Here is a 15,132-nt window from a genome sequence, read left to right as displayed (position 1 = left end):
AATGCAATGCATATTTTGGTCCAAAATATGATGTTTTCGGGCTAAAAACGAACATACACAAGACAATTTGGGGGCCCCAAAAATTTGGGGCCCTGGGCCCGTACCCATCTGGCCTAATGGTAGATCCGTCCCTGGACATATTATATCTTGTCATGTTTTACCATAATTGACACTTTATTAATTTCCCAATTTTAAGGGCCAATTAGATGCTGCGGCTTGTATCGTACACCTCGCCTGACCGGCCCTATTGTGATATATAATAGCCTAAATAAAATGTACTTTTTCTTCATTTTGTTAAATCTTTAAATAAGTTTCAAACGAATGACTAATGGTACTAAAAATAACTTCAAAGTCTTTTCCAATGCCACGCATCCCCTTTGCCGATGATGTCTTTGTTGTTATTACGATTGGCGTAATACTCGGTGATATTATTTCAAGGCAGGAGGGTTATCCACACAACCCATTTCAATCTAGATCCTCAAGTAAAACCGGAACAATTAAGTCTTGGATCCACAAATAAAAGCGGATCAATTAAGCCTTGCATTGCTCTGCCTTGCCTTGCATTGCCTTGCCTTGCCTTGCCTTGCCTTGCCTTGCCTTGCCTTGCCTTGCCTTGCCTTGCATTACCTTGCCTCGCCCGCCTCGCCTCGCCCCGCCTCGCCTCGCTTCACCTCGCCTCGCCTCGCCTCGCCTCGCCTCGCCTTGTCTCGCCTTGCCTCGCCTTGCCTCGCCTTGCCTCGCCTTGCCTCGCCTTGCCTCGCCTTGCCTTGCCTTGCTTTGCCTTGCCTTGTTTCTTCTCCATCTTGTTGAGGGCCAGGGGGCAAGTAACCTAGGGCCCCAATAATGTAAGATAAAAGATATGGTAAAATTCATGATTGGTAAAATTCATAATGTTAAGGCAAAATTCATAATTTTAAAGCATTATTCATAATTTAGGTTCAATTAATGTAAAATGCATGCATTTTAAAGGCTTCCATTCTTTTCTAGGGAGGACACCCCCTCCCGCAACCACCCCTCAGCGTTTTGCTCCTCGGAGAAGGCTTCAAATTGATGGCCTCCAAAATCCGGAGGCTCTGTATAGGCACACACCACTCTTCGCCATACATACATTCTCCCAGCCACATTTCCCTAACATAAAATGAAATTTAAAAAAAGAAGGAAATTTAATTAGGCAGAGGCGGGGCTCGAACCCACGCTGCACTGCGCAGCTATCACGTATACCATATGATCAGCGCCTTAGACCGCTCGACCACGAAGGACTTGATAGTGTCATCGTGAAAATTTAAACATATAATATTAATAAATCGCAACTTCATTACTAACTACATCATATTTTGGAATTTTATCTGCTTAAAACATTAATGTGTATTATAATAAAGCTCCCATTATTTATATTGTTGAATTCTCAAGCGCATACGCTGGCGAAGTTACGTAATAATCGGATTAACTACCATAGCAATAGGTGAAAACAATTTTTGAATATACCGCGCTGCACTGATACGTTTACTCGGTACCTCTGCATTGAACCATATCATGCTGATCACTTGCACCTGTTAGATTAGTATCTATGAAAAGACCGATATTGTATTCAATCTATGATTGCAGGCATACACAGGTGATGAGTGTAACCTGCTTGTAGTGCGGCGCGGTATATTCATAATTGTTTTCACCTATTGCTATGGTAGTTAATCCGATTTATTACGTAACTTCGCCAGCGTATAGAGACAATTAATACGAGGGTCCTATGAATAGGCCTACAAACACAATACATAAAATCGATTTTGATATCGGCCACGTGCTCTGCTGTGCATGTGGTTTCCCGCAGTGGCGGAAGTTGTATTACGAAGTGCATCCGAACTCCATTTTGAAGCAAATGCTTTTGACAAGGCATTGGATTGTTCCAGTTTGCATCCTAAATCCACATTAGACACCTAATTTTATTTACGAAATCAAAAAATTAGATTATCATAACAATAAAACGGTAATCTTTTGTCGGGTCTAATGTGAAAATAACATTAAAAATTAAGTTTTACAGAATTAATTTTCACTTAATTCCAAAAAAAATGGCGTATATAAGATTGAAATAAATTCTCTACCTTCTATACTAGATCAATTGTGACGCAAGTTGTTATCAAAAATTGTTGTGATAGATGTACCGTTAATATTCATATATTCCATTACCTATCTGATGGTACAGTTTTTACACAGAAAATATTTATTTGAAAAACCTGCAACTCGGCTTTTTCCGGAAAGGTCACAGGGTCGCCGTGACCTGTGCAATAATTACAATTAAAATTTTTCTTATTCTAACAGCAAGCGTTTCTAAAATGCAGTATGGCGAAATGTGGTGTAGTATAGGCATAAGGGACAATCAACATGTGACCAGATCTGGTCCATTCAGGCTTAAGTTGGCAATAAGATATAGGCTAAAAGTGAGAAGAAAAAACAATAAAAACAAAAAGAAAATGGACAAATACATTTTTATAACTTTACAATTTTAAGTATGCAAGTGACCTAGGGATTCAACAACTGTATGGACTGAGTAGGCCTAAGATAGGTTAATCATGGTAATGGTAGTAGGCCCTAGGCCTAACTCAATTTTCAAAATTTCTGACTTAAGCCTGAGTGGGTCAGATCGGGTCACATTATGAAGTATACGCTGTCGAAGTTACGTAATTAATCGGATTGATTACCATAGCAATAGGTGAAAACAATTTTGAACATATCGCGCTGCACTACAAGCAGGTTACACTCATCACCTGTGTATATCTGCAATCATAGATTGAATACAATACTGGTCTTTTCAAAGATACTAATCTTACAGGTGCAAGTAATCAGCATGATATGGTTCAATGAAGAGGTACCGGGTGAACGTATCAGTGCAGCGCGGTATATTCAAAAATTGTTTTCACCTATTGCTATGGTAGTTAATCCGATTATTACGTAACTTCGCCAGCGTATTCATCTGCCCTCTTTACATGCCTTACTTGTTACATCATATTTGGACACCTATAAATCTGGATTAATCTGAATTAAAATTGCGTGAAGCAAATAGCCATACCCGGCCCGGGCCGGTAGCCGTATCAACAAATGTTAGCTTGAACTTGACCGTGTCGTGAACAGGTCGCCAGATTGCCTAAAGCACGCCCCACGTGGTTGACTTATTGTGATAACCCGAGTTTCGTACTTATTGTAACAGGTCGCATAGCCAGAGCTTTATTATTTTTCGCATTATTTCATCTTTTACCTTCTTTTTATTTTAATGTTTCAAATCATGATATTTTCTTGCTAATTGTTGGTTAGAGTAATAGCTTAAAGCAAGTTTACCTTTAATAGTGACACTTCAGAAATTGTGATTTCTTCTGCCAATGCACTTACGCACACGTCATTATTGCTTTGCGTGCTCATAGCCATATTTTCTCAAAATCAAGAGTAATCTCAGGAACCACTGATCAAAAACCGGGCTTTTTTGTACTCATTTTACTGCATTTTTCATGTTGATTTCAAATATGATCATTCAAAAGTACAATTCTGAAATTTTTGAACTTTTAAAGAAAATTTCGACATTGCCGTCTGCAGTCGACACCCACGTGAAGAGGGCCCGGGGAAGAGGGTTAAACTTTAACTTAAAGGGGTTGTCAGATTTTCTGAAAAGGGTGTGCCCGTTTCCCGGGCCAGTTTAACGTTTTTGTCCAAATGTGAGATTTATGTATGCAAATGAAGCCCTAGAATTCTCCGTAGTCCACTTACCCATTTTGCATACTCTGGATATTAAATTTAAACATATAACTGATTTGCATTTGTGTGCAATTGATAGATTTTCACATCTTTTCAGTAACTGTAGGCCTACTCCCTCTGTTTGTGGAGGCATCATATTAACTACTGCTTTGCAGTGTTATCGGTTGGGTAAAAACCAATACCTGGCATACCATAGGCAAGTTTGGACTTTAAGCTTTTAGAAAAACAAGTTTAATAATTAATTATGTATATTTTATGCAAATTAGCTCATGAATAACTAATGAGCTCATAGCCAGATATGATGAAAAAATATTTTGATTTACATTTTTGAAGTGTATAAGTACATCAATGTGGCATTTTTATGCAGTTTTAAATAGGCCTACACTGCCGTGTTTCTACATAAAATAAAAAGAAATCCGAGTTAATTTGGACTATATTTAAAAAGTCAAAATTTGGCCTTAAAATGGTTAAAATATGCAAGTTTCAAACATTTTAAACCATATTATGATGTGTAAATGGTAGTTATATTAGGAAAAAAAACTAATGTTTTTTGTTGATAAAAAAGTGATAAATTATCAAAACTGTTCAAAAGATAAGACCTTATTTGTGTAAATATTTTTACATGCATATTAAGCCATTTCGTGCCATATGGCACGAAATTGATGGGGGGTAATAGAATAGGGTTAAAGTGGGCCATTATGCAAGAATGACATAAGTATACTTTAGTTTTACTGTCACTAATTATATAAACTCTTTATGACCATTTTACTATTAATTATAATACACATCAGTATAATTTTGAGTTCCAATGTGTTCATCGTGATTAATAATAACATATTTTTATTAATCAAAATTCGACTATGGCATAGTCTACCCCCTGTATGATCATGTACGGAGGTTGGGGTCTTTTTTAATAGGGTCACGGGGTACCAATATAGCTTGGCAGACAAAATTTTTGAATTCAGCATCCCCGAATTTACCAAAATAATTTGGTTGCCAGCTTTTACGCGAACTTACCGCTAGATCCTTAAGGGCTGGGGTATGAACGTTTGGACAGTATTTATTTTGGGACATTAGAACACCTCAGACATATCGAATTGCATTCTGAATACGAAGAATGTCCTTCTGATATCAAATAATTTTGATTTTTGAAATTCGCAATTTAATACACATTTTATGGCAAATCATTAAAATTGGTATTTTGATATTTAACAGTACTCGAAGTAAACTTTATAAATCTGATGATTTATACTTAAAGTGTATGTAGGTGGGATGAAAAGCCGACGATCAATTGAAAATTTTGACCTTTCGTATTGAATATATGAATTTTTTTTCCAAAAACACCCAAAAAAAATAGGTCTTTTGGAGAAAAAAATTCATATCTTCAATATGAAAGGTCAACATTTTCAATTGACCGTCGGCTTTTCCTCCCTGCTACATACACTTTAAGAATATATCATTAGATTTATATAATTTACTTCGAGGACTGTTATATATCAAAAATTTGAAAAATATCAAATTTTTATAATTTGTCATAAAATTTGTATTATATTGTGATTTTCAAAAAATTAAAATTATTTGATATAACAAAGACATGCTTCGTATTCAGAATGCAATTCGATAGGTCTGAGGTGCTCTCATGTCCCACAAAAAATACTGTCAAAACGCCATAAACGCTCATTCTAGATCCCTTAAATAAGCACATAATATTTCCAAAATAGAACCAGTTTAATAGGTATGGCGAAGGTATTATCGGTATGGCGAAGTTACGTAATAAATTGGATTAACTACCATAGCAATAGGTTCAAACTATTTTGGATAGGCCTATATCGCGCAGCACTACAAGCTACTACAAGCCGGCTGCAATCATCACCTGTATGTCTTCAATCATAGATTGCATGCAGAGGTACCGCGTGAACGTACAGCGCGGTATATTCAAAAATTGTTTGAACCTATTGCTATGATAGTTAATCCGATTATTACATAACTTCGCCAGCGTAATGCAGCGTTCCTCCGTTGGCTAAACGTAATATTTTAAAACTCAAGGGACTGGGAGGTCAATTATTTGTTGATTCGACACGCCTTTGTGCTTGATTGATAGATGGTCAAATAGATATGACCCCGGGGGATAGATAAATATTGCATAACCGCTTAAAGGTTATGCAATATCACGATTTTTAAATGCAAACTAATCACAAGCATACACGGCCGCGATATCGCTAAACAAATTGAAGACCTGAGCGCAAGAAGACCGTAAGTCCACTTGGCCCCTGAACATGTATACACTTAAGTTACGCATAGTTTCTTAGGGTTTTATAAGAAATTGTGAAAGATTTGTTTTGGCCCCTGAACATGTATAAAACATAACCAATCTATACGAAACTATATGCAACTTTAGTGTATACATCACTATGGACCACAATAGCCTCATCCCAATGACATAGTCCAATAACCTCAATTACATAAACATAGTGCACAATTTGACCTCAAGGTGCAGGGTATGAGTTTTTGTACCCAAATCTTCTAAGGTCGTTCAATGAATGTACAAATGTATTGGGGTAAGAACTTTGCCCCTGATAGATGAGCATGTTGTGGATCCTAGTGCATGTTGAGGGGCTAAGTTGACTTACGGTCTTCTTGTGCTCAGGTCTTCAATTTCAACTCTCATCGTCGATTAACTTTTACCATGTTTACCGCGCGATGCGAGTTCATAAACATCCATCTCATATTTCATCGTAGCCGCGATGTGAATCAGACTTTGGACGATATGTTCCATTGTTTAGAACAATAGAAACCGGCTCCAACTGGACGGAATCAGACTTTGGATTGGACGATATGTTCCATTGTTTAGAACAATAGAAACCGGCTCCAACTGGACGGAATCAGACTTTGGACGATATGTTCCATTGTTTAGAACAATAGAAACCGGCTCCAACTGGACGGAATCAGACTTTGGATTGGACGATATGTTCCATTGTTTAGAACAATAGAAACCGGCTCCAACTGGACGGAATCAGATGTATGGACGATATGTTCCATTGTTTAGAACAATAGAAACCGGCTCCAACTGGACGGAATCAGACTTTGGACAATAACGTTCCATTGTTTAGAACAATAGAAACCGGCTCCAACTGGACGGAATCTCCCAGAACCGCAGGTCGAGTTTTGATTTCATCCCTTCCCATTATTGTACTAGCCCATGACGCCTTGTACGAGCGTATAGGACACATCGGTTGTACTTTGGTGAAATCTGTTGAAATGCCTCCTTAGTCTATAATGATCAGTGCTATAAGTACTCTATATCTCTGCTAAACACAGTAAATATAACATGATTTGCACGATTGTTACGAGAAATTATTTGACTAAAATTATAAGAAAATGTTCGGCAAGACGAGTTATAGCAAAATATATAGCTACTTTTCCCGACCTTTTCCTATCGTGCCTTTTGTCGTTAATATCTCTTCTTGATCACATCAGCGCTCTTTTATGATCAATGGAATTGATTGGGAATAATATTCAGAACTAATCTCATTATTAAAGATCAGAATCAAGAAATGATCAAAACATGTTTAAAATGATTTCCCATGGGCTCATATAATTACAAGCAAATATTATTTATAATATACCATATTTATATGATCTATGTACGACCGTGTACCATTTCTAATAAATAAAACGTGTTCTTTGGAACAAAACGATAAGCAACTAACGGATTAAATTTCTTATGACAGACATCGGTGCTCCATCAATTATATAACAAATATAGAAAAGGTCAGGTAATTATGATATTGGGCGTTCTTGAAGACTCTTATTTTGAAATCAGATTGCATTTCGTTCATGTATTGTTCATCATCACTAGTCCAAATTTTCTTTTGTTCAACTATGATAACTGACCATGACTGAAAGTAGTAAATTGTGACCATGGTGACTGGCCACACCCATATAGTGATTTCGAGTGCGCCGGAGTATTAAAGCCGGTTCTGCGTTTAGCTTGTGAAGTGATTGGTTGTGGAAGAAGATAACTCTGCATCTCGATCCTAGAACATTCAGTCAAACTCACTGGTTCAATCAACGAAGACACTATAGCGGGAAAAGCTATACATAGAAGTCGATTGCAGTTACAGAAGGGTGTTGATAAAACTGTAAACGTGCCATAACAGCTTGTAGAAAGTAAGTCTCTAAGTGACCTTCTACATAGCGAGTGGAAGAAGATACTCTGCATCTCGACACTAGAACATTCAGTCCAAGTTCACTGGTTCAATCAACGAAGACACAATAAGCGGGGAATGCTATACATAGTAGTCGATTGCAGTTACAGAATAGCGTTGATAAAACTGTAAATGTATACTGACTCATCCGGTGTATATTACAGTCTATGATGTCAATACCTCATCTCTCTAGCTAATTTTTACTGGAACAGTAATTAGACAAAGATGATTTTCGCAATTGTTCTGATATTTCTTGCTCTTGCTACCATTGTAGGAAACACATTCTGTTTACTTGTAATTCGTCAAAACGTTGACGGAATTAACGAAGTCGTAAGCATCTTTATGAAAAATCTTACAGCAGCGGACTTATTCACTGGCATTTTTACGATTTCCCCAGCAATAGGACCCGCAATCACTGGCGATTGGCCATACTCGTACACTTATTGTGGCATCAATGCTATCACACAAAACCTCTTCGGTACTTGTTCCATTTTTTCTCTGATTTCGGTTAATGTAGAACGATATATTGCAATCGTATACCCACTACAGTATACAAATTTTGTAACAGCTGTCAAAGCTCGCATTGTCGTCATCAACATCTGGATATTCGCCACCGGATGGGCTATTCTACACGTGTTTCGACCAGGACAGGTTGTTAAATATCACACAGGTATTAAAATGTGCGTGGCTGATCCAATAGATCCTGATGATGGTGATGTTACAAGTGTTATCTGGGCAATGGCGTTCTTTGCATTTCCATGTGTTGTAACAGTAGGCATGTATTTGCGCTTATACTGCATATCAAGAGCTCATGCTCGAAGAATTGATGCAGATGAATCAGTTGTTCGTCAAGTAGAAAATAATGTAGTGGCTCGGTTTCGTAGTGTCGAGTTTAAAACAAGTGTAACATTCTTTATTCTAACTTTACTGCTTATTGGCACATATATACCAATATCCGTGGTGATTGCTTTGGATAATTCTGGGGTTTTATCCCGCAGATCTAGAGAGCAACTAGAAGGGACTGTTGTCGCTTTGTGGATGGCTAATAGTTGCATTAACGTTGTGGTCTATTCAATACGCAACAAATCCTTTCGTCGTCGTGGAAGACAACTTCTTGGAGTTCCGTTGATAGAAAATGATCCAAGCGTAAGAGTGCCTGCAATGACTGGACACAATTAAATCTACAATTACGTGCTGCTTTTTGGATGCTAAACCGGACAATAAAATAATTACACAGTGGCTTAGTTAGCCCCAGAAGTCACCACTTGTAACAGATACCTCGTATAGAACTCAAGAATATTCAGACTCGGTTCATGTGTTTGCACATTTTTTTAATTTTTCTTCAGTGAACATGAGTGCCTACTTCCTGCAAAGACCATATTTATGGGATTTCAACTGATGGAAAGTGTAAACGAAGACGTAGAACAATGACTGATCTTGATCATCTTGCTTAATCAGTGTACTTCGGTTATATTTATAAATGCGCTTTTATAAATACGCACGTGACCACCTCCGCGCTGCCATAACAGCTTATAGAAAGTAAGTCTCTAAGTGACCTTCTACATAGCGAGTGGAAGAAGATACTCTGCATCTCGACACTAGAACATTCAGTCCAAGTTCACTGGTTCAATCAACGAAGACACTATAAGCAGGGAATGCTATACAATAGGAGTCGATTGCAGTTACAGAATAGCGTTGATAAAACTGTAAACGTACATTGACTCATCCGGTGTATATTACAGTCTATGATGTCAATACGTCATCTTTCTAGCTAATTTTTGCTGGAACAGTAATTAGACAAAGATGATTTTCGCAATTGTTCTGATATTTCTTGCTCTTGCTACCATTGTAGGAAACACATTCTGTTTACTTGTACTTCGTCAAAACGTTGACGGAATTAGCGAAGTCGTAAGCATCTTTATGAAAAGTCTTGCAGCAGCGGACTTATTCACTGGCATTTTTACGATTTCCCCAGCAATAGGACCCGCAATCACTGGCGATTGGCCATACTCGTACACTTATTGTGGCATCAATGCTATCACACAAAACCTCTTCGGTACTTGTTCCATTTTTTCTCTGATTTCGGTTAATGTAGAACGATATATTGCAATCGTATACCCACTACAGTATACAAATTTTGTAACAGCTGTCAAAGCTCGCATTGTCGTCATCAACATCTGGATATTCGCCACAGGATGGGCTATTCTACACGTGTTTCGACCAGGACAGGTTGTTAAATATCACACAGGTATTAAAATGTGCGTGGCTGATCCAATAGATCCTGATGATGGTGATGTTACAAGTGTTATCTGGGCGATGGCGTTCTTTGCATTTCCATGTGTTGTAACAGTAGGCATGTATTTGCGCTTATACTGCATATCAAGAGCTCATGCTCGAAGAATTGATGCAGATGAATCTGTTGTTCGTCAAGTAGAAAATAATGTAGTGGCTCGGTTTCGTAGTGTCGAGTTTAAAACAAGTGTAACATTCTTTATTCTAACTTTACTGCTTATTGGCACATATATACCAATATCCGTGGTGATTGCTTTGGATAATTCTGGGGTTTTATCCCGCAGATCTAGAGAGCAACTAGAAGGGACTGTTGTCGCTTTGTGGATGGCTAATAGTTGCATTAACGTTGTGGTCTATTCAATACGCAACAAATCCTTTCGTCGTCGTGGAAGACAACTTCTTGGAGTTCCGTTGATAGAAAATGATCCAAGCGTAAGAGTGCCTGCAATTACTGGACACAATTAAATCTACACAGTGGCTTAGTTAGCCCTAGAAGTCATAATGGACCAGCCATCACTGCTAACAGATACCTCGTAGCACTCAAGAATATTCAGACTCGGTTCATCGGTCCAAGCTGCGAAGAGACTTCATCCAAAGTAAAATGGTTTCCATATGTTCAAAAAATTCTTGGAGGAAATGTGGAATTTTCTTCGGTGAACATGAGTGCCTTCTTCCTGCTAAGATAATTTTTATGGGATTTCAACTAATGGAAAAAGCAAACGAAGACGAAGAACAAGGACTGATCTTGATCATCTTGCTTAATCAGTGTACTTCGGTTATATTTATAAATGCGCTTTTATTAATACGCACGGGACCACCTCCGCACTGCAATAACAGCTTATAGATAGTAAGTCTCGAAGTGACCTTCTACATAGCGAGTGGTCTTTCTATATATTTGAATGCAAAAGCGGAACAACATGAGACTGATGTGCAGCAATATTGTCTATTTTGTTCAACTTTGTGATTATATTGTAAATATTTCCGTCGTTGAATATTTTTCCGTCGTCAAATACTTTCAAAATGTTTTTGATAACGTATTACAAATTCGGAATTGCAAAATGTGTAATAAATTTGCAATTCAATTAATACTTAAATTTGATGATATTTATCTACAGAGTTCCTCTATAGTGGTCAATGCATAAAGATTTGGTCATGCTTGCTGGTCTTGTCATGTCGTGCCAATGAGTCACGTGCATATAAAAGCGCATTTATTAATATAACCGAAGTATATTATAATACTGTGAATAGAGTCAACAAACTCATTCAAAATGCCAAAGAGGTGAATTACAATGAAGCACTTGAATCATAAGACTGTATAACATTTTTGTTGTATTTTAATACAAAACTGCTAAATAAGAATGCCAAAATACCATACGGTATTGCGACCCGGCCTTGAAGTTGAGTAATTCACTTGCCAGATACGGAAGGAATATGTAACAATTACTATACTTTACAAAGATACAAAATCACTTGTAAAGGTTTAGGATCTAGTATGTAAATTCCCGGGTGTAAATATTTGTTGTACATAAATATTTATAATAGCCTAGTTTTAATAACCATCTGCATACACCAACAACAATAAATAAGGTAACAATTCTCGCGTTTCACAATACGATGCGCCACCAGCGGTTACTCTTGGAAGTCAAATTTTTGACTCCAGAGTCGACATCACCGTTCTAGCTGCTATTGAATTTTCACACGAGTCTGATAATAAATATGTTGAAAACAGCTCCACGAAGGATTCCCTGTAATCAATATATAGAAAATGGATCTGCTATGATTTTAAATTGTTGTTTTAGTGTGCATTCGCATGTAACATCATTATAATGATATTTAAACCCACAATGATGCATGTTCCTGTATTGTATACGTATTACGCGGGCTTTGGATGTCGACCTTTTCCCATGATGCACTGCGTATTTTGGCCTTGACCCAGCGACCGTTGGAGGCGCATCGTATTGTGAAACGCGAGAATTCAGGGTGTCTCCCAAAAACAAAACCCTCATTGCGGCCTCTTTTTCTCCTATTTCTGAAAAGTTGATCAAATATATTTTGGTATGTAAAGAAACCTATATTCGTTAACTTTAATAAGCTGAAAAATATTTCAATCGGCTCATAACTTTCGAAAATATGCTCTTTTAAAGAAATGTTCCTATTTTTTACTCTATCCATGGAGAAGGTTACTTCAAAGATAGATTGAAGCAGTACACGTACTCGTACCATGCATGAATACTTGAATATCAAAAATTCCTCAATGATAACTTTATAAAATAGCAACTTTATTTAGGGAATGGGCTTTACCGGTGGGCTTATGTGCTATGGGTTTTGTTAAGTATCATTAACTTGTCAGCAAAATGGATTTGGGATGGGACTTCTCTCGCTATACTTGCAATTACTTATTTTTTCTTCGTTATTGCCTTTTTGTTTTATTATGTTCCTACTTTCTTACTTTGTTGTTTCTCACTTTTTTTTTTACAACATAAGTCATTTCTCTTTTTGGGATAAAAGGTAGCCCTGAAAAGGACGGTTTGGTTTGTCTTCGGTTCTTCTGAAGTTAGTTTACCGTGCTGCTCGCCCTCTACCTGGTTTCCTCCTTGACGAATACAGGTTTCGTCCCTGGTCCTCATTGCATCATTTGCGTTGCGTACCCTCCTTGTACGCCGGATACTTGTGAATGCAGCAATAATACGGTTGGGAACAAAGAGCTTTTAATAGAAATAGAGTCGCAATAGATTATATATTGCTTTGTTCGTTTGATGCCGATTAGAAGTTGCGACAGGCTATTCATAAAAGTGGTATCATTGTTTCGAACAAAGGGGTTCCGCGATTAAACTGGTCACTGATTCGGCTCTACACAACAGGCGAGTATCAATAAGTGACCACAATACAGTCATGTGTAAAGTGGTACCATTGTTCCCACGTATCCCAAATGTGTGCTTGTGTGAGTCTGAAGTCTATAAAGGAGGCTTTAGCTGTCGATGCAATCATCTTTGCCACCCGCCTGACTTTAGGCGCTTCATTTAAATAAATTGAATGCTCTTGCTGATCGATTACACATTAGAATGTATGAAGGCTGCCATTTCCACGTATCTATATTACACTATAATGGTAATCGCTATACGTATACATGTAAGTATAAGTATAGGCCTATAAACATGATAAAGGTTGTTTTAATAAATTTCCATTTAATTTTATTTTAAGAAGGAGAAGGAGATTGGTATAGAAATAGTGGCGTACCCAAAGAGGGGAGAGGGGTTGGGAATGGGCAGATTCACCCCTGTGAGAAGTCTTGGGAGGGTAGGAGGGAGGAAGAGGGGAGGAGGGGATATGAAGAATGAGAGAGAGAGCTGGAGGAAGGGAGAAATATAATAAAGACAAGTAGATAGACATATAAGGAAAATGATGGGAATGAGAGAGGGAGGGTGAGAGGGGACAAGGAGAGCGAGGGAGTGATAAAGTGTAGGCCTAGGAAAGAATAAGTACAGAGAAGGGAAAGAAAGGAATGATGAATACATTTAATAATAATTATTAGGCCTATATAATAACTAAACACATAACAGCACTGGGCAGCCATTCGATGATGTCAATGCCTTTATTCGTTACGTAATTCAAACGCCCAGTCAGATGTATTTCACACCTGCCAAATACAAGTCACCCAATTTCGAAAACTAGACGTGGAATGTACACTCTCATGAATATTGATTTGCAACATGTTCCAATATGTCAGCGCTCTAATCGGAAACAATAGAACAATAGACCCTGCAGAGCGTTGGCCATTTTATCCTCAAAAGTGCCAGAAAAAAAATGTGCGCGCTACGCGCGATATTAATTCACTTTGATGTAGCCAAACCTCATCCGTGAGTGAAAAACGGGCATATATCTTTAAAAGAGCATATCTTCCAAAATTGTGAGCCGATTGAAATAATTGTTTTGGTTTAATAAATCTAACGATTACAGGTTTCTTTACACACCAAAATATATTTGTTCCATCTTTCAGAAATAGGAGAAAAAGAGGGCGCAATGAGGGTTCGGGGTTGTTTTTGTTGGGGGGGGGGGGCTTGGTTAATTACATTGTTGAGGACTTGCAGCATAATAGACTCCCGATCATCAGGGTTTTCTGAAAAGATTATTATCATCTGCAAATCTCAGGTGGCTTATCCTCTCCCCATTGATGCTATCCCTTTCTTTCTTTTTTCATCCAAGTTTTTGTATGATGACTTCCAGAGCTGCGTTGAAGGTTTTGGTGATATGGTATCTCCCTTTCGAATCCCGCGGTGAGTGTAGCCGGATGGTAGCTGTTCCTTTACTTAAGATAAATAGTCAGTCTTCTAAACCAGATGAGCAACGCGAATGGGAATCACGAATGATGTTAATATTCATATTCATTTGTACATCAGATGCTACAGTTTTTACACACAAAATAATTGATTTAAAAATCATAAACATTGAGTCACCACTCGTGAATAGAAAAGTCAATATCATTGTTATTATTATGTAAATAAAACGATGGCCACTATACAGGTTCAAGTTGTGTGGCCAATTAGGTCATCATTATGTAAATGAGATGTTCATATAATAATACTGTTGAATTTTGTTGAAATGTTTGGATCTCCTTAAAAGGGCATGTTGACATAATTAATTGCTTCTAAAACCCACCATCTCCGAATTCCAGGGGAATTCCGAGGGAGCATACACACCAAACAAATTGATGCTGCCCCCCCCCCCCCGCACGTACAGAATTTGTACGTATATGATATACAAAAACGCGGACTTTGATCTTTGTTTTGTGTGCGATCATTTTGTCAATAACATGTGATGCAAATTATAGTATCATATTCGACGGCAAAGTTCAATCCCTTTCATTCAATAGTGAAAGATCACCACGTTTGTTTGG

General features: G+C 37.7%; 2 protein-coding genes across 2 annotated transcripts; both read left to right on the top strand.

Moving 5' to 3' along the window:
- The first annotated feature begins 8,171 nt into the window (after positions 1-8,171).
- LOC140139209 (dopamine receptor 1-like) lies at positions 8,172-9,125 on the top strand. The gene has a single exon (XM_072160990.1). It carries the CDS (start codon positions 8,172-8,174, stop codon positions 9,123-9,125), a length of 954 nt encoding a protein of 317 aa, XP_072017091.1.
- A 624-nt stretch (positions 9,126-9,749) lies between these two features.
- Positions 9,750-10,703, top strand: LOC140139208 (dopamine receptor 1-like). Its single transcript, XM_072160989.1, has one exon. The coding sequence runs from the start codon at positions 9,750-9,752 to the stop codon at positions 10,701-10,703; it is 954 nt and encodes a 317-aa protein (XP_072017090.1).
- Positions 10,704-15,132: the final 4,429 nt, after the last annotated feature.

Source organism: Amphiura filiformis, chromosome 18, assembly GCF_039555335.1.
Source record: "Amphiura filiformis chromosome 18, Afil_fr2py, whole genome shotgun sequence".
In the NCBI taxonomy this organism is placed as follows: Eukaryota; Metazoa; Echinodermata; class Ophiuroidea; order Amphilepidida; family Amphiuridae; genus Amphiura; species Amphiura filiformis.
Note: the sequence above shows the minus strand (reverse complement) of the source record. Positions and strands in the feature narration are given on the sequence as shown.